The sequence below is a fragment of the Triplophysa dalaica genome, chromosome 8 (assembly GCF_015846415.1).
Source record: "Triplophysa dalaica isolate WHDGS20190420 chromosome 8, ASM1584641v1, whole genome shotgun sequence".
Taxonomy (NCBI): domain Eukaryota; kingdom Metazoa; phylum Chordata; class Actinopteri; order Cypriniformes; family Nemacheilidae; genus Triplophysa; species Triplophysa dalaica.
Window position 1 is genome coordinate 20,228,883 of NC_079549.1, and position 12,312 is coordinate 20,241,194.

The following is a 12,312-nucleotide window of genomic DNA, read 5'->3' on the forward strand; positions in this document are numbered from 1 at the left end:
GTTATTTGTTGGCTTTGATTTATTATCAGAAACAAATTTATAACACCATGCAATGTAAGTCGCTTTGGATAAAAGCATCTGCCAAAGGCATAAATGTAATGTAAATTGTATGGCTGTAATAGGAATAATTCATACAAAACATTTATTGTTTTTATCAACCTATTTAGGTCAACTCATTTAACCCATTATTGTCATTTAAAGACTCATTGTTAATCTCTATTGACATGTTAGGTTTTCAGGAAATGTTGTGACACATTGCATCAATGAATTCCTATTCAATCTTTAGTTTGTTGCACTAGTTGACACAACATGACATAAATGATCTTTTTTATGGACCACTGTCATTTCTTTCAAATCTATTTTCGAACTGTGGTAGGTCTCCAAAGTTTTCTCATCGGGGATCTTAGAAGTGGTGCTCGTTGGAGTATCTAGAAGAAATGATCACAGAAGAGATTGCTTCTGTATGGCAAATTAAAACTAGAATTTTATATGATGTAATGTACAAAGCAGTTTAGCTGGAACTTTTGCTCTGCTCAATCTAATTACTCACAATCCTATAGTGTTCATTTATTTCTAATTCATCTACATATGGAACTAGTAAATTGATAGTGTATGTTTCCATTTCTAATTAAACCACACTTTATAAACCACTTCACGAGATGTAAACACTGGTCCAAAAGCTAATCCGGTGTCATTTTTTATTTATTTAATATTTTTTAAATATAACACATATCATTTTAATCTTAAAGATAGTAGTTTAGCATATCAAATCGGTTATACATATACTGTTGGTTGTATTATGTTGTAACGTTTCTGTAGTGTTAATGAACTGAAACAAGATGTTTTTCTGGACCAGTGTCGATCCAGTGTTGTTTACAGCATCTGAAGTGGTCTATATAGAATTATTAACAATTGTCGAATAGATTGGTTTGTGTGCACTTCAGCTGATTTTAAATATCTTGGTTGGATGCAGAATAGTTTGTATTGTATGTGTTATATCCTTTTACACCCTTAGTTTGTAATCTTAAATCTGATATTTTTCATAAAAATAGGAATAGCATGAATGTGTTTTCAAAGTCAATTCTCTTGATTCTATTAAGTCCTCTGCCGAGTTTAGACAAATGAAATCTCAGTTGTCTTTTCTGTTGACAAAAGCTTTCCCACAATCTCCTGGGGATAGCAGGTGGTGTTGTACTTTTCACAGATTGGACCATATTTCCATTTCTTTCATCACTGTAAACAGCCACCAAAAATAGTGATATTTACTTGACATGCTTATTTCAGCTTAGAAATGAGAGATGTGGGACCAACATGGCCTGTGTATAAATATCCGTTTTGATCTCGACGTATAACATTGAAATTCATCTTGTGTGCAGTGCTGCTTTCAGCGAAGATAGATTTTAGAGAAACACACTGCGAGCAATGGAGGTTGAATGAGATATTTCTCTGTAAAGTTAGCTTGTTTGTCATCAACAAAATGATAAATGATGTACCTGCCCTAACACCGCATGACAAATGACTGTAACATCCAAAGTATTTCTACAAAATCAAACCTCACAGTTTTACCAACAAAAAGATTAGATAAAATATATGTGTCAAGGATTTGGTGGCTCGGATGAACTTCATGGTGGTATGAGTGATTGATTTGATCTGTTTGGGTGTGTGTAGAGGGGTAGTGGGGGCTCAGTGTTATTGATATTGATGGATGTTTCCTGACTGCAGTGTAATACATTCAGTCACATCCAAGCATCAGCTGGGATCTGGGAAACAAAGCTTGCAGCTGAAGAGCAACTCCTGGGCTTTAATCCTCAAGCTTCTGAATACAAGCTAATGAAATCAAATTCCAGATTGTGTAATATTTGATATTATTAATATGTATATATTTATGGTATAATATAGTATTAGAGATTTATCTTCATTGTTATTTTTTTCTACATCTTTGAAGTACCCCATAGGACGTATGTACAGTTTATTTGTGAACTACCCATCAATATATACAAAAAAATTATATGTGAAAATATTTTTATAAATATTTTTTTTTATATGTATATATATATGTTAAGAAGAGTATAAAATGTTTTTAACATAAATTTATTTTATTTCATTATTTGTTCCCATGTTGTTGTCCCATAGGTCAAAGGATGATGGATGTCGCCCCAGATACGAGCGATCACTGGGCAGGCGGTGAGACCTCAGTGTTGGAAAGAGAAGCACCATCCCTAGGATCAAGAGCACCAGGACAGCAGTCAGCCAGGCAAGCCAACAGCCGGGAGCCGACGGGCACCCAGATCAGGCACCTAGGGGTCGAGCCTCTGATTCGAGCGTCACGCGCCAATCTGTCCCGTCCAGTGTGGGGGTCCGAGGAAAGTGTGTCTTTAGCTAGCGATTACTATGGTAGCACATTCAGTCTTTATAGAGGAAGGACTTTTTCTGTACCCCTGTAAGTAAAAATCTAATCTCAATCTGCCACAGCCCACAATAAGCAGACCAAAAATCCCAAAAGATCCCTCATGAATAGATGAACAACCACAGCCCCGGTCACACAGAGTCACAAGAGACCCTCGCTCTAACATAGTCCCCAGTGTAAGTGTTTGGGAAGGGAGAGACCTGAGGCTGTGATTGCTTTTCTCTCTCTCTCTCAGTATTTGCGCCGTGTTGTGGTGGCCCCATGAGGCATCTTACATCACCACAGGAATGACAGAAGATACAGTGAGTGGGCTCTCTGCGTTTGGATGAGGTTCAGCTCAACCCACAAAGTGCAAGAGCTTCGGTATGTAAGCTGCCAGAAAGTCTTATATGTGACTCATTCGCAAGTGGCAGCACAACCATTTTTTGTTAAAACTTGCATTTATTATTTTATCATTGTAGAGCAGTGTAGAAATGACACAACTTTAGTTGATGCTTATATTTTCATCTAACCCAAATTTTTAATCTAAGTAACATTCAACAAGTGCAGTGATTTCATGCCCTGTTAGTTTGCAATATAGATAGCTTGATTTTAAAAAAATTAACGTTGTCCCCGGAGGAATTTTTTGTTGCTTTTTTTTTTAACTTGACACTATTTTCTCAGATATTTCACAGAGAAATCGAAATACGATCAAACACAATTGTTTTCATACGTAAAGGTTGTTTCTGTATAATGTATAAACATTTTGCAGACTTTGGTGTCTTGTCAAATCTCATAATTTTGTTGAAATCGCTTTCAAGTTTGAGTTTTACAAGTTTGAGTTTTTTAAGCTGAGGAAGAAAATGTGAAAAAACGTCTCTATGGCATCTGTTTGCATATTTCGGAGCGACGCAGCATAGCGGTGTGAAAAAGACAATAAAAATCCAGGTAATATATTTAAACATTAAATATCCCAGAACTACAAATCTACCTTTCTTTACATCCCACTAGTTTCATATAAAGAAGACCAGTTCTGACGTTTTTTCAGCAAATCTTTGGATCATACATTAGTAAGAAAGAAAAGAGAGCAACTGATTGTATCTTCTGTATCATTCACATCTCTGGAACACTCCTCCATGTTTGAGCCAGGGTTACTTGTAAAACTCACAGCTCAATTCCCTCCTCTTTCTCAAACTCCACTTTCTCTCTGACCCAAAATTTCAAATGTCATCCCATTCTGATCAATATTAAACAACAGAGCTTTACGTACTTTCGAGCCCACGGCTATTCATAACTTTCTGTTTCTCATCCCCGTTATTTGGTTCTGCTTTTGATTTGTTGCTCATTTTGATCAGAAAAGATATGTAGGGGTAACGACAGTCTGCCCGAAACTCGGATAACTTCAAAGAACGTCTTCGGCGCTGTCTGAGAGATGGCGACCGCAGGGCACCGTCATGACTCAGGTAACGAATGAGCTGGCCTTTAAAACTGCCAGTTTATAGTCTGTCAACTCTGTGTTACATTGCGTTTAAACGGAGATGCTGAGAGTACAATGACCTTTTTGCAGGTCGACATTTTTTCAGGAGCTGTTAAAGAAGTCTAATAATAGATTGTCTCAGGAAACGCTGCTCTAGGCCAAACGCTATTTAAGTCAAAGCAACTCTAAAAAAGTATGTGCCGAGTAAACATATAGTGATACATCTTCCATCGCTTTGAAACGCAGTCTGTTTTAGTGTCAGGAAAGCGTCTACTGTACTGTACACGTTTCAGCTAACATCATTAAAATGAAAGTGTCACATACACAGATAATATGTGTACTTTAAAATAGTGTTTACCTTACTGTACCTTAGTCACAATGGAGTTTCAATCCATTAAAACCATTCATAATGTAATGCAATTGAATTATTCATAAGAATAAGATGTTGAACGTTGAGCCTGAATTTAGTTACGCATAACACCGGACCTCTCTCACACTCCTTTATTGCCTTTGTCATTCCTCATCTAGATTTATTTCATTGAGTTCATACTTTCCTTTGACCCCCATTGTACACATGCAAATTCTTTTCGTTTTCTACCCACACCGCAGTCGATGCAAAATTGAAGCTTACCAAAAGTTTGCATTTAAAACATGCTTGCATCACATTTTTGTGTTCGGTGTCACCGACCCCTTCGGTTTCCCCCTGGTTTTTCGTGCATGCTCTTTTTTTGGTGAACTGCGCAGCATGAATTCTTGCACGCATGCACACTATGAGAGGGCATAGATCTTACAAGAACTCTCCGATTAAGATTATATTTAAAATATAATGTCTCAATGTTTTTTTTTTTGCCCAAGTCAAGCGTAAGTGTTTCAATGCAATCTCAAATAAAGTAATAATATAAAGCACAGTAATGTGTTGAGTGTTATTCCCTTAGATTTGGAATAGATTTCCATAGGTAGTGAGACATCCAGAACTATTATAGTGAGTTGATTACAATTAACAGATTTTCTATTGGTTTTGTCATATTTTACTAACATCATACATTTTTTAAGGATCATCCCTCTATTTAAACCAGATTTGTGCTTTTCCACGCATGGTTTTAAAGCTGCATGGAAGACGTTCACGCATTGTGACCCGGATTTTCATTACAAGAGTAAGTTTGTCAAACTGCCCGCTAGGAAGAAAGCTACACAGGTTGGATATAGAGCAATTTTAGCTGTATTTAGATGCTTTTTTAGGTCCCCTTACACATTTTGTAGTGCACATTTTGAATAGACTCCTTTTTGCAGTGTTCTTACTTTATAGTTGACTTGTATACTTGTAGCTATGTGTCTAAAACTTGTTATAAAACTTCCCTTCTAGCGCTGGCAGGTGACGTGTGACTTATTCCTGTAGATATCCTGTGATGTGTGGTGGTCTAGCCCAGTGATTTTGGAAGGTATAGGCTAGTCGGCACAATTGAATCAGTTCAACAAGCTATTTGCTAATATTACATCCATTTTGCACATTTTGTTGCTTTGTACACGTCTGGGAGACATTGTGTAACTTTACCCTTACAAGATTAAAATAAACACATATTATTGGTGTTTCAATTCTCCCACTATTTATATATTCGTCCTTCTCAGTCATAACCTATTCGATTTAACAGAAAGTCATTATCATTCTTATTTTCTTTATTTACTCCTGAAATTTGACATTTTTGTAGCTTGCAAAACCTTCCACCCTTAGCTGCAGAAGCTAACTGTTTAATGATGAGAATTCAAAATAGATTCATGCACCTGTGCACACACATAGGCAGTCCCATTTAATGTCCCACATCACTAAAAATAGCCTGTCTGGCCCCTCTTCCAAAGTCCTCATCCAAACAGTTGGGCTCCTCCTCTTGCATTAAACCCATACCCTAACCGAAAATCTCCCTCAAACACCTTTTTTTAGGAGCCCATTTGAAGAGGTTTTGAGAGAGTCCCCCCCACATCCACCCCCTTCCCCCAAAATTGGCCGTTCTACTGCCTCTCCTTTGCTTGGCCGTTCTGGTTCGTGCCCTACCACTCCCCTAGCCCCACGCAGGAAAGCTGTCCTGCCAACTGAATATCAAGACACAGGAGAGTTTGAGGAGACTGTCAAGCAATCCCAATCCTCAGCCATGTCTCAGGGTAGTGCTCAAGACTTTCAATCTCAGACCCCTGTGAGTGAGTATTACCGTAAAGAACTTGCACCAAAGCTGAACAGACACAGCTCCAACTCGGAAGAGCAGAGGAGGAGTATTGATAACCCAGAGGGGCGTTCTCGGGTTGGATTTATTAGAGCGTCGTCTGTTGACGAAGGAGGAAGTCTACTGAGCTCAAAAGAGGATCTCCGTGAGGTTATTGAACCAGATGTAGCTCAGAGAAGGTCCATGTTCAGGCAGAGGGCCGCATCCTTGGAAGACAGACCTCACTACTCCCAGAAGGTGCAGGACATTGAGAACAAGTTCACGGAGGAGGTCCAGCGCATCAAAAAGCTTGTGGGAAAGTCGCATATGAAGAGATCCTTCTCAACAGAGCAGCTTTCCACTCTTCACAAGACCAAGCAGCCTGTAAGAAAGTTGGAGCCCATCCCACCTCAGGTTCTTAAAAAGCTGCAGGATAGAGAGCGTGCTCGGCTAGAGCGGGAGAGGAGAGAAAGAGAGCCAGCCAAAGAACATTCGCTGCCCAAATCGCCATCTCGACATCGAAGAGACTTGCACGGTTCGTTGCCCAATGTGCCAGAGGCCATGTCGCCTTATGATCTACCCGGACAAAGGTCTCCGAGACTTGTTCGTGGCCCAAGCCCAAGTAGGGAGAGTCCTCGAAGGTCTCCAACTGTTGAGATCACTGCCATGGCTGAAGACCGCTCTCGAAGAGCTGAATCTCCATCCAGAAATCTCTTGGAGATGACGTTACGGAAGGTGGAACCGAGACCTGAGAGTCCATTGGTAAAGAGGGTTGTTCGGGTTCAAGAAGTTCCACAAGCAGAAGGTAGGAAGACGCCATTAGAGGTCACGCTGAGAAAATTGGAAAGAAGGCCTGAAAGTCCTCTGGTGCAGGGAGAAACCGTAGCTATTCAAGAGTGCCCTGTTCAAGTTCCCGCCAAACCTCCAAGGTTGTCTCTGTCTTCCTCTTCTGAGGAGAAAATGGAAATGGAAATTACTCCTCTGTCACCAGCACCTAGGCTAACCATCCCCAAAATCATCATCGAAGAGGAGCCAATGGAGACGGACACGCCTGCAGAAAAGACTGATAAGACTGTAAAGAGTGCAGTTGGTAGAGTGGAAAAATCTCAGAGAAGCAGAGGAAGAGGACGCAGACAAAGACCCATGTCCCCTGAATTTGGTAAGTCAAAGTTGAGGCAAAACCTAATTAGTATAGCACCTAAGCATGTATGTTTTGGAAAAACATGACACATCTCTTGCATATGTTGTTGCAGAATCTTCAGACGACTCGTATGTGTCTGCAGGGGAGGATCCTTTAGAGGCTCCTGTGTTTGAGTTTCCACTACAGGATACTGTGGCCTCCACGGGAGCTGAGGTGGTGTTAAAATGCATCATCAGTGGCACACCTCTACCTGAAGGTATGTTCTGCATTCCTGTTTTAATAACTTTAACAGTATCTTAACAACATCTGTAGGTTACTCAAAAACAATGCAGCCACAGAATACAATTCTAAAATAATACAGCCATAGAAAAAATAAGAGACCACACTAGTTTTTTAAGAGACCAGTTAAATTTCAACAGAAACAAACCTCAGAAAAGACATTTTACCCAACAGTGACGTGAAATGAGACTTTAGAGAAATTAAAGAAGCTTGAAAGTTGTGAAAAAATCAGGCTTTCATTTTTGAACTGATACTAAAAAATACATTTAAAAACCTTAGTATTGTATTGTTTAAACGTGAACTGTGTTTCCAAACACTGCATCGTTTTTGTTACTTTGACCAGTTTGTCCCGTTTAAATGTTCTGCTAATAAATGCAAGTAAAAACAATATTTTCATTTGGTATTTGGAAGAAATGTTGTCACTCATTCACAGATTAAAACAAAGATTATAGATCTACCTAAAAACGTACCTAGAAACAATAAATTCAGAAAACTTAAAATAATTTTGGGGTGGTCTCTTCCGTGGCTGTATCTTTAGTCAAAAATACTGTGTATTTTGGACCCCCCCTCGGAACTTTTGTTCCTGTTGATTTCAACAAATCCAAGTAACTAAATTGTAACATTGGCCATCACAGTAAAGATTTGTTTTTATACATAGTTACTTGGAAGAAAGACAACATTGAGATCAAGAGCAGCCCAACTCATGTTGTAAAAGTGGAGGGAGAAAGACACTCTTTGCTCATAAAGTGGACAAAGCCAAGCGATGCGGGGACGTACAAAGTTACTGCAGCCAATGAGGTGGGCCAGGCTTCCAGTAGTGCCACCCTTTTCATCAAATCAGGTGAGTGTGTCTTATGAGGAACACTGTAAGAGTTCCCTTCTTGAAGAATGTTCATGTAGATGTTTGTGGTGGTCTTCAAATGTCAATTGTTGGTTGCTTGTCGCCATTCTTATTCAAGCACTGTATTACTGTCCGTATTCCAGAGGTGGACAGTACGTAAGTATTTTTACTCTTCTCAAGTAAATTTTCGAGACTTAAGTAGAGTGTTTTAATTTTGGATAAATTTTATTTCACTAAATTATTAAAAATAGATTTTAATGTTATTACAAATTAATTTAATGTTTAGTGTTGAAAATACTTTTTTTAAATAAAACTTTACAATTATAAATTTTTCATGAAATATTGCAGCGTTTATAGTAAAAAGCTTATCAATGTGGGTCATTTTCTTTTTAATATTCATGTACCCTCATAATCTTGCACTTCCCTCCTGAAATGACTATCCATCTCAAATGAAGTAAATTAGATGCCGTGGCAGGAGCGTCCGTTAACTCCTCCCTACAGATGTCAGTCAGCTGCCAATTTCAATTCAAAATCAATTCAACAGCTGTTGTTACACATCCAATCAATCCGCAGTGAAAAACGTAAACCACGCCCACTAATATTCTCCTTTGAAACGCCTTTTCACTCAGAAATGTGTCAGAATACAGAAGTAAAAACAACTTCTGGTTCACAGGGACTTTAATACTTACGTTTACAATCTATTACTTTCTTTACGTTTACTATTTTTAAATTAAGAAACTAGAAGAATTTTAATCTGTAATAGAACTTTATCAGTGTTTTTATTTTGGAAAAAAAAATTACATCGCTAGATTGTATACTTTATATTGACTTTTTTTACCTTATATAATCTAATACTTTCTTATATTTACTTTTGAATAATTAAGTAAATAGCAAAGTCGATTTTTTATCTTCTTAAAGGTATGAAATATGCTTTATAATGTAACAAAGTAAAATTCTTCCAAGGTAAAAACACTCTAATAAAGAACAGATACATGAGAGTAAAGTGCTTTTCTGTCCACCTCTGCCGCATTCTCATTGGTAGTTGCTGCATCGCATCACTGCTCATTTGCATATAGCCGAGCTCCGCCCATTGTTCCTATCTCCAGTTGTCACTTGGCTCATGTCGCTGAATGAATATTAATGACTTCAAGCCATTTTGTGCCTGAAAATTGCTTTCAGTGTAAATTCTCCTTTAAAGTAAAAATGTCTTTTCATCCAAAAACAGAGCTGTTAGAATCTATTGCTGTTGAAAATACTTTGAAGAAAGAGGTAAATGTTATGAGTCAATATTCTGAGCAGCAAGAGCGAGTCTTAAGTCTGTGGAATTTGAATTAAGTGGGTGGAAATTTTGAAGGGTAACGTATGTGATTTTAGAACAGTGAATTTCAATATCTTGGGATATCTCAGTGGGATCAAAAGAATGAGTCATTCCGTCAACATGTAGCCCTGCAGGCCAGTGTTTACCATCCTCTGATGGTTTCAAAATCGCTCTTAAAGCGAACTAGACATTCAATTAATGAAAACACTTTACATTTAGCCTCACAACCATTTCGCTCATGAGCGCTTTGTTTGCTTTGACGTTGCGGCTCTTTTGCCTCCTCTTTGGTTTTCTCTGACTCCTTCTCTTCCTCTCCTTAATATCCCCAGTACTCCAACCAGAGTTCCTCCTTGATAGTTACCATAGCAACCCAGAGGTTAAATTGAACATGAATTGTGTACCTGCATGCTAGCATTGTGTTCAATTTGAAAACCAATGCACTTATGTGGAAATGTATTAACATTCACCATTGCTGCTATTTACGTTTTTTATAGATGCCAAGAGGTTTGACTTTAGTTAAACAAGCAGCTGATTTTTATTTGGTAGTGTTATTGATATAGTATAAGTACAGTATATAGTAGGAACTTGTTTTTTTAAACAGTTCACACAAAAAGAAAAATAATTGTATCCGTTTTCTTTTGAAAAATCATTTTCATGCTTATGTCATTCCGAACTTTCTGCAGTTGTGATTTTTGATTATCATATATAATTTTTTTAATAATATTCTTAAACTCATACCCACCAATGGATAGCCAATGTATGGATGTTGCTCTCATTTTACGTACCTCATATAAGAACATGAGATAGAAACATGAAAAAGCAATGATCTTCATACTGCAGATGTCTAAGAACATGAAATGTTCGTCTAGCGTATCTTCGTTTCTTCTAATGGTTAGAAAGCGTAAGAGAAGCTTCGCCTTATTAGGGAGGTGAATACCCGAGGTATTTTTAGCTTTCCTTCCTCCATGAAATGATCTCTAAATGATGTAGTAGATCCTTATGTTACATCACTGACAGCATTCATTTTAATCTTGCTGTTAAAAACGTCGTCGATTGGGTCTTTATTTTTCGCAGAAATGTGACGGCACATTTTCCGAGAGTGTCAGGAGTTTTTTTATTGAACGCTTGAACAGAAATTGTTTTTTTGCAGTTCATGATATTGTTTTGCTGAGCTACAGGAGATGAGAGAGTTTGTAAGGCGGCATATAAATAGGACGGTTGCCATGAGAATGTTTTACATACCAGTTTCTTTGACTTGATTGGAAAATGGGAGTACATCTGTATGTTGCTGCCGAACTTAATGTTAGAGGTAGTGTCCTTTTGAAGGCGAGAGAGCGAGGGAACGACATCTACTCCAGATGACTTCTTTAAATGTGGTGGCATTCCCTGAAGTGCTGACTTATTATACAAATACTTCCAGAAGTGAACATGTGTTGGGGCGGTAGGTGTTGCTCTACTAGTTGGCCAGTATTTGGCTGAAGGTGTGTGGCCAGGTAGGTTTCTGCTATAGTCTGTGTCGTAGAATTTGCATGACAGATTTAAACAATGCCTTTATTTCTTGGAAGATATACTGTCGTTATTTTGTATTAAAATATAGTTTCTTGAGTTGCAATCGTTTTCATTAGGTCATTGGTGCGCTTGTGAAAATTGAAATTAGATTTAAACCGGGTCTGTGGAAATGTATATGCCGTAAGCATGTAAGAAGAGACACTGTGTCTATTTTTTCTCCTGGTGCATGAGTTGGAGAGCACATTTGAGTTTTACTGCACACCGGAGCTGTAGGCCTCTCATAGCAAATGGTTTCAAAGTGTTTACACGTGAACCTGTCATTTCAGTTTAGGGTGAATGCGCAATGAAATGGTAACTTACTTTTGTTTAAATCTCATGTGTCATGGATACTTTTCATGAGAAAATGACCCAGAAATCTTTCAAATGTCTCAGTTTTAGAATAGATATCAACAACATCTCATACTCTGAGAAGCATATACCATTTCTCTAGTAGAATAAGAAGATAATAAAATCTGCACTAACATCATCTATTATATCTCATGTGTAAGCTAAATTCAAATGATTTTTGTTGTTGTTTATAATGATTTCTTTTCTTGTGATTCTGCTTTGAAATAATGCAACTTGTGCAATAATGCAAACAAAGTGTTTTTTACCTTTTAATAAACATCAAAGCTAAATATTGATTTACTTTTTATTGCCAGATATACACATCTTGGTCCTGGTGAGAGATGCTAGTTCTAAAAAGCAATTTCTATAATGCATATACTATCCAGTTAGCTTTACAGTATACGTGACCCTGGACAAAAAAAAAATCTTATGGGTCCATTTTTAGAAATTGAGATTTTTACATCCTCTGAAAGCGTAATTAAGCTTTCTATTGATGTATGGGTTGTTCGAATAGGAAAATATCTGGCGGAGATACAACAGTTTAAAACTCTGGAATCTGAGGGTGGAAAAAAATCTAAATATTGAGAAAATTGCCTCAATATTTACTGTAGCAAGCCATCCTCTCACAAAATCAAGTTTTTATACATTTATGGTATGAAATTTACAAAATATCTTTATGGAACATGATCTTTTCTTGATATCCAAATGATTTTTGACATAAAAGAAAGTGTATAATTTTGACCCATACACTTTATTTCTGGCTTTAACTAAAAAAGTTCCCG

At 37.6% G+C, this 12,312-nt stretch overlaps 2 protein-coding genes across 4 annotated transcripts in view; both read left to right on the plus strand.

The window, feature by feature from the left end:
• The window catches only part of LOC130427223 (striated muscle preferentially expressed protein kinase-like), a 30,523-nt gene extending 28,071 nt beyond the window's left edge, over positions 1 to 2,452 (plus strand). For 2 of the 3 annotated variants that reach the window (XM_056754480.1, XM_056754482.1), the window contains one exon: positions 2,134 to 2,452. In XM_056754480.1, coding sequence (XP_056610458.1) covers positions 2,134 to 2,444 — 311 coding nt within the window. In that variant the 3' untranslated portion in view covers positions 2,445 to 2,452. The remainder of the gene's footprint in view (positions 1 to 2,133) is intronic. The other variant, XM_056754483.1, reaches the window with a different exon arrangement.
• Positions 2,453 to 5,992: 3,540 nt separating this feature from the next.
• Positions 5,993 to 12,312, plus strand: part of spegb (striated muscle enriched protein kinase b) — a 34,111-nt gene continuing 27,791 nt past the window's right edge. Inside the window, exons 1-3 of the mRNA XM_056754479.1 lie at positions 5,993 to 7,214; positions 7,309 to 7,452; positions 8,134 to 8,316. Of these exons, the coding sequence (XP_056610457.1) occupies positions 6,008 to 7,214; positions 7,309 to 7,452; positions 8,134 to 8,316 (1,534 nt within the window). The 5' untranslated portion in view covers positions 5,993 to 6,007. The remainder of the gene's footprint in view (positions 7,215 to 7,308; positions 7,453 to 8,133; positions 8,317 to 12,312) is intronic.